General features: G+C 50.3%; 4 protein-coding genes across 4 annotated transcripts; 2 read left to right on the top strand and 2 right to left on the bottom strand.

Annotated features, from left to right (window-relative positions):
- FSST1_002054 (mRNA-binding translational repressor SSD1) lies at positions 1-4,334 on the bottom strand (the record flags this gene model as incomplete). Its single annotated transcript, XM_083228004.1, has 3 exons — positions 1-40; positions 94-3,949; positions 4,124-4,334. 3 exons carry the CDS (start codon positions 4,332-4,334, stop codon positions 1-3), a joined length of 4,107 nt encoding a protein of 1,368 aa, XP_083092236.1.
- Positions 4,335-7,778: 3,444 nt separating this feature from the next.
- Positions 7,779-9,472, top strand: FSST1_002055 (GLE1-like protein-domain-containing protein; the record flags this gene model as incomplete). The annotated part of the gene is made up of 2 exons (XM_083228005.1): positions 7,779-8,642; positions 8,693-9,472. The coding sequence occupies 2 exons, from the start codon at positions 7,779-7,781 to the stop codon at positions 9,470-9,472; spliced, it is 1,644 nt and encodes a 547-aa protein (XP_083092237.1).
- A 368-nt stretch (positions 9,473-9,840) lies between these two features.
- On the bottom strand, positions 9,841-10,605 carry FSST1_002056 (t-SNARE; the record flags this gene model as incomplete). The annotated part of the gene is made up of 2 exons (XM_083228006.1): positions 9,841-10,504; positions 10,559-10,605. 2 exons carry the CDS (start codon positions 10,603-10,605, stop codon positions 9,841-9,843), a joined length of 711 nt encoding a protein of 236 aa, XP_083092238.1.
- Positions 10,606-11,248: 643 nt separating this feature from the next.
- Positions 11,249-13,045, top strand: FSST1_002057 (methyltransferase domain-containing protein; the record flags this gene model as incomplete). The annotated part of the gene is made up of 1 exon (XM_083228007.1): positions 11,249-13,045. The coding sequence occupies one exon, from the start codon at positions 11,249-11,251 to the stop codon at positions 13,043-13,045; it is 1,797 nt and encodes a 598-aa protein (XP_083092239.1).
- Between the last annotated feature and the right edge of the window lie 2,513 nt (positions 13,046-15,558).

The following is a 15,558-nucleotide window of genomic DNA, read 5'->3' on the forward strand; positions in this document are numbered from 1 at the left end:
TTACAGAGCGTAGGGGTTTAGAGATCGAATTGTGAGGCAACTGAATTCTTGGTTAGCACACTTCTCTCCATAAAATTGTGGCAAAATACTTACGGTGGGCTCTTGGTGAGATCCGTCTTTAGAATGACCGGCACTCTCGTCATCTCAGTCACATCCTGGATGTAATCACCTCCCTCTTCACGGAGCGAGAACAGGTTGAGATACTTCTCCTTGTTGGTGAGGCGAGTCTCAACAGGCTCTGCCACAGGTACCTTTGAGTCAGAGCGAGTGCGGTGCAAGTTGCCAGCGGTGGATGAAGATCGGGTTGGGGAACCAGGGACACTCTGAGTTGGGCGTTCAGCCAGTGAAGCTCCGGCCATAGCCTCGGTAACATCCGACGTGTTGTCATCATCGTCGTCGAACAAGGCATCAACATCGTCAGTAGAGATGGTACCGGTGTCGGTTTGCTTGCGGGCAGCCTCCTCGCGCTCCTTTCGGGCACGTTCAGCCTCCTCAGCCTGTCGCTGAGCAGCGATGGCGTTGGAGTGTCGAATGGATGCCGCAGCCTTAGGTCGCTCATCTTCGGGCACAAACGCGGAGCTAGGGACACCCTTTTCCCAGTAAAGCTCGAGAACACGCTTCTCCTTACGGAACTCGGCCTTCTTCAAAGGCAGCTGATCGCAGTGGACTCGCTTCTCGAATCCCCATTCGGGAATGAGGACATCAAAGGCTGACTCGTAAACGCACAGGACAATACCCTCAGCGATGAGATCACCGTTGGCTTCCTGTCGCTTCTTGTCCATGGTTCGGCAAGACTCAATGTGAACACTTTGCTCCTGAGCATTCTGAGCGGAGTCCTTCTTGGTGTTGCAGGACTCGGCAGTCTTGACGAGGTTCTCCAAGTCATCAGTGAACTCAATCTTGCCCTCGGAGAGAACAGCCTCCAACTGGCGATGCACAATTATATCGGCGTACCGGCGAGTGGGGCTGGTGAAGTGAGTATAGAGGGGCAGGTTGAGGGCATAGTGAGGCCACAGTTGCTTGTTGGTCTTTCCTGAGATGAAGTACTTGGCCCTCTGCATGGACTTGACGACGAGTGTCTCCATGCCCTTGCGCAGATCCGGATCATCGACCTTGAAAAGGCTGTTTTGAAGGGCACCACTGCCAGATGAGTCTATGTCATAACCCAAAGCTGTCATGCGCTCAACAAAGGTCTGGAGTCGACGAGGGTTAGGGGCAGATTGGCGACGGAGGAAAGCCTTCTCGGGAAGTCCCTCAACAAGGCGCTGCGCTACATGAGCATTGGCCTTGTGGACCAGCTCCTCAACAAGCTCGAGAGCCTGAGTTGAGTCGAAAAGATTGTCCTGGACAGGATCGTTTTCGTCGTCGAGCTGTTGGAACAACCGAAGAGGTGCAATTGGTTCGCCACCTGCACCCAGACGAGCTTCCCTGAACTTCTGTGAAACAGCGTTGAGGATCTGGATGGCGTTGACAGGAACAGCCGGGTTCTTGTACTCCGAAGGGTTGTTAAGAGCATCGTTAATGTCATCAAGAGAGACCTTGCCAGCACTCTTGACAATTGAACGGCCAACCCATGCGTCACCTTCGGAGACGGCTCCAGTGTGCGGGTTCACGTTGAAAACAACGGAAACAGCAAGACGGTCCTGGTCGGGTGTGAGAGAGCAGATTTCAGTGGATAGTTTGGGGGGCAGCAAGGCGCAGAAACGGTTCTTGAGCTGAACTGATGTGCCTCGCTTCTTTGCCTCGCGATCCACAAGAGAGTTGGGCTTGACAAAGTGAGCAATGTCAGCAACATGGACACCAATCTCAATCTTGCCATCAGGGCGGGACTTGGCGTGCACAGCATTGCCAAGCTCAGCACCTCCGTTGAAGTCGATTGTGAAAGCCTTCTCTTCGCGATAATCGCGGCGCTCAGCCATAGCAGCTTCGTCCTCCTTCTCGATAGACCAATCCTGGAGACCGACGCTGCGGAGAACAGCATCGGAGAACTCATCCGAAGCAAAGTTGTTGTCGCGAAGGAGAGCATCAGTCTCAACCTTGAGGTCACCCATACGTCCCAGCTGTTCGACGAGAGTTCCGAAGGGGTGGAGCGAAGTGATGGGCCAGCGCTTTATGCAGGCCACAAAAATTCGATCCGCATAGTCTTGGTGCTTCTCGACGAAGTCACGGGGAGCCTGTTCAGTAGGGATGGCGATAAGGGGCACACGCTTGTCTGTAGGCTTGAACCAAACGATCTTGGGCTTCTCCTGCTGTCGAGGCTCAGGGTGACGGGAGTTGTTACCCTCGCGAGCAGCCCTCTCAGCCTCCTGCTTCTCCTTGGTGGCTTGGCTGCTGGGGCGGAGTAGACCAAGAGTTCCAGAGAACATTTGACCAGCAACACGCTCCACAACGGCAACGACATGACCAGCATACAGAGGCTTCTGCTCATCGTTGATCTCCTCCTCTTCGACAAGGAGAAGGCTCTGGCCTTCGACTTCGACGTCGTCGTTCTTCTTTTGTGTGGGTCGCTGACGCAGACTACCGCGGCGGCGGATACCACCCTCAGGGGGGTTGCCGTCATTGTTGTTGCTAGAGTTCTGGTTACCTTGGTTGGTGGATCCAGATCGAGTATCGGTAATGTCCTTGCGCTTCTTCTTCTCTTCTTTCTCGCGCTTCTGGCCCCAGACTTCATCAACGTCTAAGAGCTCAATGGCAACGAGATCACCTTCAAGCGCACGGTTTCGGTCCTTGCTACCGCAAATAAAGATATCGGCATCGAGGAGGCCATCCTGAGTGGTAACGTAAGCATCGCTACGGTTCTTCTTGTTAACACGGAGGATGCCAGAAACGAGTTGGCCATCGCCCAAGAGAGCAGGGAGAGAGGCCTGGGGAAGATAAGGAGTGAAAAGGGTCTTGCGCTGCTGCTGTTGCTGCTGCTGCTGGCCACCGAGCTGGCCAGCGTGCTGAGAGCCCTGGAGGCCTACGAATTGCTGGCCGTTCATCTGAGCGGCCTGCAATGCTTGTAACTGGTTCAGTTGCATAGGGTTAAGCTGCTGACCATACATCTGGGGCATCATCATTTGGTTTGGCATCTGCATAACCTGAGGTTGGTTAGGGTTGTACTGGAAGCCTCCTACTCCAGAGACGGACTGGTTCATAGATCCACGAGGTCGGTGACCAGGCTGGAAGCCTTGGTTCTGACCAGCGTTGCCACTCTGGTCTTGGCCTTGAGTACGCCAGTTTCCTTCAAAATTACGGGAGCCGGTACGGGCGTGACCGCTTCCGCGACGCTGGAACTCGTTGCTCTCGGCGTTCAAGCCGCCGCCACGGCCACCTCCTCGGCCATTGACGGCCATGCTTTGACTACGGCCGTGACCTCCACGTCCTCCACGAGTCGACCCTTGAGCGACGGGAACATCGAGGGTAGGCTGAGCAGCGGGCTTGTTCTCATCGTCGGGGGCGGGAGAGGCAGGAAATGAGAAGCCTGTAGTTGTTCGCTTCTGCTGGGCAAGTTCGGCGGCCTTCTTGGCGTCGGCAAGAGCCAGAGAGTGTCTTCTCTGATGACCTCCGCCAGGGGGTCCACCACGACCGCCTCGGCCTCCAGAGTTCTCTCGGCCTTGGCCTTGGGCTTGAGGTGCCTCGAAGCTTCCAAAGGGGGCGTTTCCAGAAGCACCAGAGGAGGGTGCGGGAGGAGGTCCCATACCCATGTTGGGGAGTGCCGACTGATTACGGCGATGTGAAAGTGGCTGGGTAGGGGGGGCAATGTTTTGCTGAGGCACTTGGTTGGGGAATTGGAAAGCAGCTTGCGACATATTGGGCATTGGCTGCAAAGGATTGAACGCACCGCCAGGACCAAGAGGTTGTCCTGGAGGCATCATCCCCATGTTGACATATTGCTGATGCGTAGCTTGAATCTGCTGCTGCTGTTGCTGCAACAGCTCGATCTGCTGCTGAATGGCAAGCTGCTCCACTGATGGACAAGAATGTTAGCACGTCGAGTTTGAAGCCACATGGAATTGAGGATGATATATATGCAACGTGATAGGTGCAGAGCACCAGGTACCAGGTGAACTGCCATGATACTTTATCATGACGCTTTAAGAGAGGGGGACGAAGGCAAACAGTTGTGGATATCATGACTTACTTCCAGGGTTAGCAAACATGCTCATCAGTGGCGTCAGCTCAGAAGGGCTTCGGCGATGGGCAATATGAAGTCTGCGTCCAGCAGGCCCAGGGACGCCGCCAACCTGGGGCTGCTGCTGAGAAGCATGCTGTTGAGACTGCGATTGCTGCTGCGATTGCTGCTGCGATTGCTGCTGCGGCTGCTGCGGGGGTTGCTGTTGCTGCTGCTCCATGTTGGGCAGTCAAGAGAGTTTGAAGTTTAAATATAGCACGTCGATGTTCGGGAGGGGATATATCAGGATACAGCTAGTTGGATCTGATATCGTGAAGCTTAATGGTAGCCGAATATAGGCGGCAAATGAGGATGGTGGACCTGTTGAGTTATGGGCAATGGATGAGGCGAATTGCGATGGCGGAAGGCGATGGCACGGCGGGACAATGTTTGCCCAAAAGGAGGGTAGACGAGCTTGCGCTGAGCCAAGGAGCGTGGTTTAGAAAGGCGGCGATGAAGAGGCAGTTGATGAGACGACGAGAAATGAAGGCCTGGATGAATGGAACAAAATTCCAACTCCCAGCAAGAGGAAGAGAGACGAGGGTAAGTTATGGAGGAGAAGAGGAAGAGGAGGGATGGACGAAGAGGATGGGTGGATAGATAGAGATGCTTTAGCTCCAAGTGGAGTGAGGGAAGTGGGATACGACTGCCTCAACTACCTGCATGTACCTGCTGGTCTAAATTTACCTTGACTCTCTCACAGCAGGTAGGATGCTCATGTACCTTCCCCGTTTAGGTACTTTCATCTTTTCAGATTGTCAAACTTTCCAAACAACAGCTACAGGGTGCAGTAAACGCGCCGCAGAAGCTACATAACCTGTCTGACTAGCTGTTATCTTTCCCCCCCCTAAACTTCTGTGACAAAGTCCTGCTCGAGACCTTGGATCTTACGCAGGCTCATGGGGTTAAACAAACAACTGGGCCATTGGAAGCATCCCATCACCAGGTTAGCTGCTCTGTGTCTGGGCAATTGGCCCGGGGGGATTGACCGTGCCTAAAGATGGGGTTGGCCGCTGGTCTAACGCAGCTCTGGTGGGATCGAGCCCAGCGTGGTAGAGCCCCCCGAGAGCCCCTAGCACCTGAAGCTCGCACTGACGCCGGCTGACTCCGCTAATAGCGGGGATACTATCCCCTAAGTGCCATGGACCATGGGAACCTAGGGTGGGATTCATGACCATAGAGCTCGGATGGCTGAAACTATTGACTCCTGTCAAGCTCTTGATGTTCATCGGATATGTCATGAACACAGACTATTGCTGACAACTCACTGCAGCGGAGTGCCAGGCAATATGAGCATCAATCGGCTTGAGAACCATTGACTAGCACAATTGACAAGTTGGACTCACAAACAAGGATAAAGAGATGGGAGGTACCACCACCCAGCCTAAAATTGGTCATGATCCATGATTCAAGGAGTCGATCTTTCAGGGTGTGGCGTCGAGGGATAAGAAAGAGCGTCATCTGGAGCAATCACAAGAATCTTCATAAGCAGATAAAGTCCACTGATCAGGTTTATTGTAAGACAACGACTCGCTTGTCGTAGGACGCAATAACGCATCAAGATACCCAGGCAATTACACATATTGAATAAGGTGGCCTACATAGACAACTGTGGCTGCATTGTTCGTGTAAACATCTGAGCTGTCCAGATACGCGTAGTATGGGGTGCTACTGACGTTAGCTGTCGCCGTTTCCTCTCCCCCTGGATGACCCCAGCTTCAACACCCATGATGAGCCTAACTTTTTACTCGACGACGACACTATTAGGTTCCAAAATCTCTGTACTTCTTTCATGTTCATCATGATTCAATGACTATGAAACAAGGACGAAACTGGCTCCCTCCCTTGAACAAATACATACGCTCAGGCTACTTGACCGGTAGAGCGACTGAGCCCTCGTCTTTTCTTTCGTTTTCACAACCAGTCACACTTTCAAGAGTTTCCATCCCTGTGGTTGCCCGAAGCAGTGATGCTTAACCGTATCCGCCTGCGCTAGGGGCGAAGAACCCCCTGCTTCACGCCATGGGATGGATGGCTGATGGATACCATACCATACTAATCAAACCTCCAAAAAGTCCAGGCCTCACTGCGGCTCAAGGGTGAGCTCTGAACAATTGATATCAAAGCTAACATGGAAGCGAACCAGGAAATTTGTGCCAAACGTCATCGAGGGGCACTTTATCATTACTGACGAAACGTGGTGGTCTGGAGCTTGTAAAGTGATCTCATCAGCATTCCTTTCTTTATTTTTGATGGAGCTCGTTAATCGCTGACGGTGCATTCGAGCGAGCAACCAGTTGCCGAATCGTCCTCATCTCTAGCTGCCGACATGAGTACACATAGGTAACCTTGCAACAAAAGACCGAGGAGTCGTCAACGGCTTGGCTTGGTTTTGGATTAATAAAGGCGTTCTTAGTTGATCATAATACATAAGTTCGAATATCAAAACAGTCAGTCACTTCTAGGCTCTCCTCGGTTGCGTGTCCGGTTTTAGTGGATCAAGGACGGGCAATGTGTTCTTTCAGTCTCGCATTGTAAGTGGTCGTGTTTCAACCTAGACAGGCACTGCCTGGCTGGTATTTGTTGACACCGTCTATGTTGTGCGAATTATTAGACGAATCGTATTCTTTTTGAATATCAATTTAGTTCCTCACCTAGTTAGGATGTGCATTGTGCTGCCACATATCAAGTTTCAGAACGCCCATCGACTAAAAAGCTGTCTCGCAAAGCCATCGACCGGACTTGATATGAATCACACAGAAACTGTTCCCTTCCTGGTCTCCAACAACCCCAAACCGGCTTCAGTGGCTTCGGGTTGATTTCTGCATACCTTCCAAACAGAGCTTAATTGAATTGCCTAGCTTTAACTGCACAAATGGCCAACAACGGCCCGGCCCACGGCAGTGATTCACACCCATGTTCTAGATTTTGAATCACCGTCAATGCAACCCTTCAGTCGGGGTCATCCATCGTGCCTCGTCTGTCTCAAGAGCTCCGCGTCGGTTGCTTCAACACTCTTGGCTAAGCACAAGATTACAGGCATCCCCAGATGGTGATTACATTACCCCTTGTCGACTCGTTGATGACGCTGCTTCCTATCCCAATAACGGAGAACAGACCGTGCTGCCGGTCATGTTTCTACCTCAGATAGAGTTTCTTGCACATGTTTATCTACCCTGATCGAAGGGGTGACATGGCAATGTCGAAGCCATGTTTCACAACGCCTATCCTTAGCTCTTTGGCTGGTGGATCTGACCCTGACTTCCATGATGTGGCGTAAGTATCCTATGTGTGGCTGACATCGGGACTTCATTCTAGCGGGACCGAGATCTGCCAGCTCTGCATATTGCGGCTATACCAGATAAAGTTAGTAATAATTGACGGTTTCCAGTATGCATGCCCGGGGAGCATTGCTTTGATGGATCGACATCCAGCCTCTTTCAAAGGGCTGCATTGTGAAGACCCAAAAAACAAACGCTTCGTGTACAAAGGCTACGCGAGTCCTGAAGCTTACCTACATCTCAGGTGCAAGGTCAGACTTGCCCTTCTACTTACACAACCAAATTTTATTTCTTCCATTTCAAATGCCAGCTTTGTAGCGAACCAACAATATTTTGTTTTCATCATGACCTTCTCTTCGCCTTCCAAGGTCTTATCTTCGCCCGCCAAAAGGAATCAATTACTCTCTAGTCCAGAACGAAACATCGCCGCATCCTTTCTTCTCGATACCCGAAATAATGAGCTTAGTCATCGAGATGCTCTGGCGGCGGCGCAATTAGAACACGAGCGCGTGCGTCAAGCAGCAATACGAGTCTACGAGCTCCATGAGCTGCAAGAAGAGCACAAGCGCATACTTGCTGAAGAGCGCAAGGAGGAGGAGAGGTTAAGAGCTGAGGCTGCTGTGGTCGCGGAGGAGAAACGGCTTCGGGAACTCAAGGCAAAGACAGTTCCCAAGTTACCACCAGAGCCAGCGCCCCAGCCAGCATCGCCAGCCAAGCAAGAGCCTGCGAAAACGAATGGCGGCGCAACTCCTCTCGGCAACTCAAAAAAACCTGAAGCTTCCACGACGCCTGCCACCGAAGCAAAGAAGCCCTCTCAGCCTACAGCTCCATCTCCTGCCGCTGGACTTTTCGCTCAGAATAAACCGAGCAATCCATTTGGTACGACACAACCACCTTCTCAGAGTCAATTTCAAAAACCAAATGGAGCGGTGACACAGCCTGCAAGTGCACCTGCCGCCACTGAAACCACCCCTCAGCCGGTCTCCAGGCCTGCCGCACCAGCCTCACAATCTGTGCAAGCCAAGCCAGCTACCGGCGTCGACCGCTATGCTCAGATCCACCTAGAGTTGAAGGAATTGCGAAAGGACCTTCAGGCGCAGTCAAAGGTTGCCAACTCGCCCCTCAAAGGCAAACTCGGTGCTGCTCGAAGAGAAATTCGAGTAGCTATTGGTCAACTCACGGCCGGAAAAGGAGCAAACAATCAACCTGTAAGTTGAAAATACCCTACCACTTTGAAGCAGCTTCTCACAAATGACAGATCAACAAAATCACGGGCGCGCTCAAAGAGGCTTTGGAGGGTCGGATCCCGAGTCCTCCCATCGATGTCAGTGCGTTTGTGGTCGATAAGAGAGAGCCTGTTGAAGGCTCCGCAAATAACGATGCCACCCTTCCTTCACTCTTTATATATCTCATAAACATCTGCGCCAAGGGTATTGTGAACCAGTTCATTAACGAAGGCGGCGCAAACCCCAAGGCCGCGGACCCTGTTGGCGTTTTTGCTGCCCACATTTTCTCGGCGAAAGAATTCCAATGGCGAGGTCTATCCTTGATTGATATCCTTATGGCCAAATATCGAATGGTTTGCCCTGTCTTGTTTGGTTACAGGGGTAATGACAAGACAGAACGCGGGCGCGTCGCCATAGGATGGAAGAAGGATGGGCCGTCATGGATTACGGAACAAAGTCATAATGACAGAATGACTGGTTTGGGTGCTGGATTTGCTTCTTTGTCTCTAAGAGACTTCAGCAGATCATCCAAGAAGAACCCTTATCCGCCAACAAACTACTGGAAGGCGCTCTCCTACATCGTCAACTCACCACCCAACGAGACATCAAACACTCAATATGTGGTATTGCGATCCATGATCCAAGGCCATGAGCAGCGCTTCCTCAACTTTTATGGGAATGCTGCGTTAGCGGCGTTACGGCTTGCACTCGTCGAGTTCCCAAAGAAAGCACCCCAAAATGCGAGTGCTGCTGGCTCCCTGGCTGCACTAGCAGACGTACTCAAGACCGAATCGGGGCTGATCCTGGTATAACGGCGTAAGACAACTGATTGTATGACGAATTCAAAATGGAATAAAGTCACAGGGTTGAGGAGGCTATCGCGGAATCGAAGACCGCTCTGTTACTGTATCGTATACGATTGTGAGACATTGTGCTTCAGGATTTGGCAATTGTTTGATAAACATTTAGATAATACAATAACTTTGGAAAATAAACCCGCCGCTGCTGCTCTATCTATCGTTCTAGTACACGTTTTAGTGAGTTGAGAAAAATTCTTGGTCAAAGAGTACGATAATTCGTGAAAAGCAATTCCCCATCCCAAACTCCAATCCCACATGTGATTATATCGTAAACGCTGTAAAGGGGCTAAACATCTGACTCTTGAAGTCTATGGCAGACATTATATGATAAGAAGGATGATTAGCAGCAGTATAAGGACAAATATGAGGACTGCTATACAACAGCTGCTATAGCGATCTTCATTCTGCCGTACCACATGCTGCAACTTCTGCATGCCCGTCGCCAATCGTCCACCGATACGATCAGCATCAGTGTCTATTTGATCAAGAATTTCACGTTGCTCTTCGAGCTCCCTTCCCATATCGTCCGCCTGCCGGCGCAAGTTTCCTACTGTTTGAAACACGCCGTCGAGGTGCTGATCTTGCTCGTGCATCATCTCCATCTGCTGCTGCTGTTCAAACTCGGTGTAGTTGTCCTCGTGATCGCCATCAATGGCAAACGCATTCGGGTCAGGCAGGTCGCCCGCATCCATCTTCTTCGCAAGCTCATCGTGCATATCATCAATCTCGCCTCCAACTTCCTGCACAAGGCGCTTACGACGCGTAACTTCGTGTTCTGACAGTCCAAATTGCGAGGGATTGGATTCTACGGCTTGGACAGAGGCGATCAGGTCGGCTAAGTCGTCGGCAAGGGATGATAAAGCGGCTTCGAGATCGGAGCGTGCGGATGCAAGTTCGGGGGAATTGGCGTTTGTGGAAAGGGAGCGAATTCGAAGGTACGAAGCAAACAGCGGGCGCGTGTTGGCCATCTGGTTGAGGACATCTCTGTATCATTATTAGCATTGATGGCCGGGCGCATAGTAAAAGGGTGGGACGTACTGCTGGACCTTGACGAAGGGGTCCTCATCGTTGGTAGAGGACATCATCCTGAAAGCGGCGGGTTGGCCATGCGCGTTAAAAAGAGTGCGCTACAGTTCAATATGACGCTGCGACTGAGAATTGTTAAGAACAAAAGAAAGGGCCAGGTGGTTCAAAACAGTATCCAAGGCTGCGACATCGTGTTAGATGGAAGGGATGACGTTGCATGCTCGGACCCTGCAGGTGAGCTTACCCGGGAGCCTTCGGTGAGAACTCACCGGTACGTACTGCTCTGGCACACACCGAGGACTCACCTGCAAACTCGACCCGCCCACCAAAACCTCGATGAGAATAATGTTTATGTCTGAAACTCTTCAAAAACTGTTCCATAAGTCATGTTCCCAGAGTCAAACTTCGCCTAAATTTCCCCCTAAATCTGTGATACCTGAGACAGAGCAGACTGAGTCAATTTGTGTTGTTCTTCTTCCTCACTGTTAGGAATATACACATTCACACAAAATTCGCCAACTCACTTACCAGAGCGGATCATAAACATCACAAACAGGAGTAATTAAACCCTCACAGCAAGTTTTAAGTAGAGATACAAAATACTAAATTACACAGAGACGATCAAAACTTGTAAGCGTATAAACTTCCTAAACCCCAATATTGTGACTGACAGTCTCCAGGGTAACTTATATACCAGTCAAAATGATACCAGAGAAACCATTGCCATTCAATGGTGATTTTTCATCACCAGACGAGTATATCGATGAGCTTCTCAAGTTTGTTCGAACTTCTGAAACCTTCCAAATCCTCTGCGGTGGTGTCCATATCCTCGACTTCTTCACTATTGAGCCTGGTCTCTTTCATTATACCATCCCTAAAGAATGGCACCCTTTCATTCTCTCATGCGGTCTCATGGAATTTCTGGACCTCCTCATGCGCGATGATTTGGATAATCTCAACCATGACGATGTGCAACCTCCGGAGAGCTTCATAGAATACGTCCGAGCAGTTCGAAATCTTTCGCTTGGCCGATCATTCACGCCACCTACAGAGAAGCTTCCTGCTCTTCCCCGATCAGTAGCCATAGGCATGAACGAGAAGAAAAATCATGAAGTCACAAACTTTGCTGATTACCTTTCTCGGCTTTCGGACGACATCAGGGAGCAGTATGGAAATGAGATATCCCACTACGTCGACTTTGGAAGTGGCCAGAATTATCTTGGCCGAGCCATGGCAAGTGAGCCCTACAATCGGCATGTAGTAGCTGTTGAGGGACGGGAGAACAACGTCAATGCAGCAAAAGGTCTTGACATGTCCTCTGGACTGGCTGTCAAGCCCAAGGTTGTGAGGAACAAGAAGCTATGGACAAAGATCCTGGAAGCACGGGGACCTGATGCCCAAGACGACCCGGAAGCTTTGGCTAAGGCTATCCGCGATGTGGCAGGAGACGAAGCCTTTGAGTTCAAACCTGTCAAAGAACTCAAAGGAGAATATAATTTAGAAAAGGGCAAAGGGTCAGTTCAGTACATTTCAGGCCGTCTGGACAGTGGCGAGCTGGGTGAAGTAATCGCCCAGATCAATACCGAAGCCGATGCAGAAGCCGAAAAGAAGAACCTGAGCCTGATGGCCATGTCAATCCACTCTTGCGGAAATCTGTCGCACTTTGGAATTCGTTCTTTGGTTCTTAACCCAGATATCCAAGCTGTGGCTATCGTTGGGTGCTGCTACAACCTGATGACTGAGAAACTTGGTCCACCTACATACAAACATGCCTTCTTGCGACCGACTCTTCAAGCTGTCAACGGTCGACTCGTTCGAGAATCGGACAAGCATGACCCGCAAGGGTTTCCCATGAGTCAGAAGTTCTCAACGTATCAGGGAGACGGCGTGCGACTCAATATCACGGCTCGTATGATGGCTTGCCAGGCGCCACAAAACTGGACCGAGAAGGAAAGCGCAGGATTCTTCTCCCGGCATTTCTACAGAGCAGTACTGCAAAAGATCTTCCTTGACCGGGGCGTGGTAAGAAAGATCCGGCATGGAGATAGCCAAGGGGAACCCCGACAAGCAGACAATGCATCATCCGCCCAGGATGATAGTGAAAGTCCCTTCGACATCAGCACCAATCCTGTAATTATTGGATCGCTGCGGAAGAGTTGCTATGGAACGTTCAAGTCTTATGTCCGCGGAGCAGTCGAGAAACTCACAACCAACACTGAATACAAGCAGTATGCGGAAGTGATGCAGGAGAAGATGGGCGATATAACAGACGAAGAGATCGAACAATATGAGGCCCAGTACCTGCCACGAAAGAAGGAGTTGTGCGCTATTTGGAGTCTCATGGCTTTCAGCGCGATGGCGGTCGAATCGCTCATCGTGTCGGACCGGTGGACATTTCTCAAAGAACACGACGATCTTGTTCGTCACGCGTGGGTCGAAACGGTGTTTGACTATGGGCTGAGTCCAAGAAACCTGGTTGTCGTAGGAGTTAAGCGATAGATAAACTTTGAGCTAGTTTAAAATAGGAATGACCAATAACACTCTGAACGCCATTGCCGACGTTTACCGCATCTGTATCATACGTGCTATCGTGTCAAGAGAACATCCATGTTTAGTCTATTGTGAGGCAACAAGTCAAATGTTTTCGTATCGATGCTGGCCTCATAAGAACAGGCGAGCAAAGAGACTTGGCAGACGTGTATGTACTACGTACGGATACAGCAGGGCGTGGCTGTCTTCCCCAGACAGGGGATGTCATGCATGAACCACCCCTACACTCGCCCAGCGTTACTCCAGTTATGTCACTGCTGAAGGATATGACAAGACAGGAAGTTATGGGGTCGATCGGATGCCACAGAATACACGAAGTCGGGAGATAGGTTATCCCGAACATTTGTTCCATGTCCAATCATGAATATAAATACTTATTCTAACAACCACCAGCAAGCCAGCCTGTGATTATTGAAGATAGAATGAATCATATTACGATATGCAAAGGTGTAAGACCGGGACTCTTTATCGCAATCCACTTGGCGCCGTCCCACAAGGAGCGGGACAAAAGACCCTCTGTTGATAGGCATTACAATGGACATTTTTTATCTGACAGCCGGTAGCGTTGGCCCGTCTTGTAGATGATACATATCTACGTATTCTGCAGGCAGTTAATAGTTTGCCGTTGGATAGGAATTTGTGACCTGACATGCAGGGATGGAATGCCCTGTAGGTACAGAGGTTTCTGGTGTCGCAGTGAACCAGACGATATCGTCATAGGTCACTAGAGGTCGATAGTGTGACATATTCAGACTGCGTCACCTGGAGTTCTGGATGTTGAGTAGGGTAATATTGGTATGTGGTCACGCTATGAAGCACGAGTCTGTGGTGCCATTTGCGACATGTTGACAGCATGACAGGGGTCAGAAGAAGCTGGATCCCGACACTACAGCAGAAACTAGAGCTTTGTTAGTGGTATCTGCACCCACCATGATGGCATCTTTCGTGGGGTAATTTACATCACCCGACTCGTATGGGAACACAACTACCACGAAGTAAGATGAAAATGTTGCGTTGTCGTCTACCGAGACGGGATGATCCAATATCGAGACATGTGCAGCAAGGTAAGAGTCATGCAATGTGACAGCGGCGAGCTTGCTTTGAGGCATGATAGGCAATGTTCTATTGATCGATCTCATTGCTGAGGTTCTAAATACCGGGTTGGAGGCGTAGCTGACAGGCTCAGGCATAATGCCACTCCATTCTTTGTTGTTGCTGAAAGCAAGGCAGGGGCGGCTTTTACCGGGATGTTCAATTTGTGTGCTGTGGAGTGATGGAAGCTTCAGATTCCATGCGATCGTGCGGCGAAGTCATTGTGAATGGAGGAGGCTGGCTGTACCGATCATGGGTTCGAGTGCGAGTCGCGAGGATTACACGAAAAGTTGGGGTTGCTGGGGTGTTTGTAATAGTAAAAATAGTAAAAATGGATACTAGGCTTAGGTTTCTGTAGGCAGCCAGGGTTCATTTACAGGTGATTCAACTAGACCTGACCACGAAGGTGGCGAGTCTGAAAGGTGACGATGTCTCCGAGGTGAAGGAAAGACAAGGCCTTCCATACCTAGATACAATCTACACATCACGACCTGTACTTTCCCTACTGAATGATTGGGTGATGCCCGACACCCTGACTTACCTACAGGGAAGAGCCAAAGGCATCTGCTCTAATCGGGAAATCATGAAGCTCACCTCATCAAATCATCACCACCACCAACCTTGATATTGTCACCTTCTATCACCTTGGTCTGATTAACAAACCCGACCTCACGGGTCGCGCATTGACCCAATAGAATTAGCGATCAATACACAATTAGTCAAAAAGAAGAAGTTGCATACAATGTAGTAGTATAGTTGCAGCGGCGTGCTCATCGAGAACAATAGGCAATCCATCTAATATAATTTTATGTGTTTGGTTCCAAAAGCACTGTTTCAGACGGAAAGTATCTAGTTTTTGTCATACAAAATTAACTAGATAACATCTGATAACCAGCCCTGTCCCTCTGAATCCGACTCGGCTCAATCCATGAATGAATAACAATTGTTGAATAGGAGCAAGGGGTCCTACTCTCCCGATCTTTCTAGCTCTGCTGAGGTAGCCCCCACGCACCACCGTACTCCATGCTTGTTTGTCACGGAAGCCTGTCTTACAGGTTGATCTCAGCACCACCATCATACGCTTATATAGAAGAGAGTAATCTTCTATCGGCGGTGATGCGGTGACACCTAGATCGCTATGAGGCAGTGTTGCCTGGTTGCTTTGGTACTTTGCATCGCTGCATTCATAAAAACAAAGCTCAAAGCGTAGAGACATGCAGGACAATTGATGTTTCCTTTCTTTTGGCCAAGTCGTGGAACTACATTGGTTGTGATCACGAACGCCATCTGCACTTTTCTGTCTCTACCGTACCAACTGGACCAATGTGTCTTCACGCATCGGGTATTGGGTCAAGATCTGCAGTCAAGCC

The sequence above is a fragment of the Fusarium sambucinum genome, chromosome IV (genome assembly GCF_050947815.1).
Source record: "Fusarium sambucinum isolate potato_lamoka chromosome IV, whole genome shotgun sequence".
Taxonomy (NCBI): domain Eukaryota; kingdom Fungi; phylum Ascomycota; class Sordariomycetes; order Hypocreales; family Nectriaceae; genus Fusarium; species Fusarium sambucinum.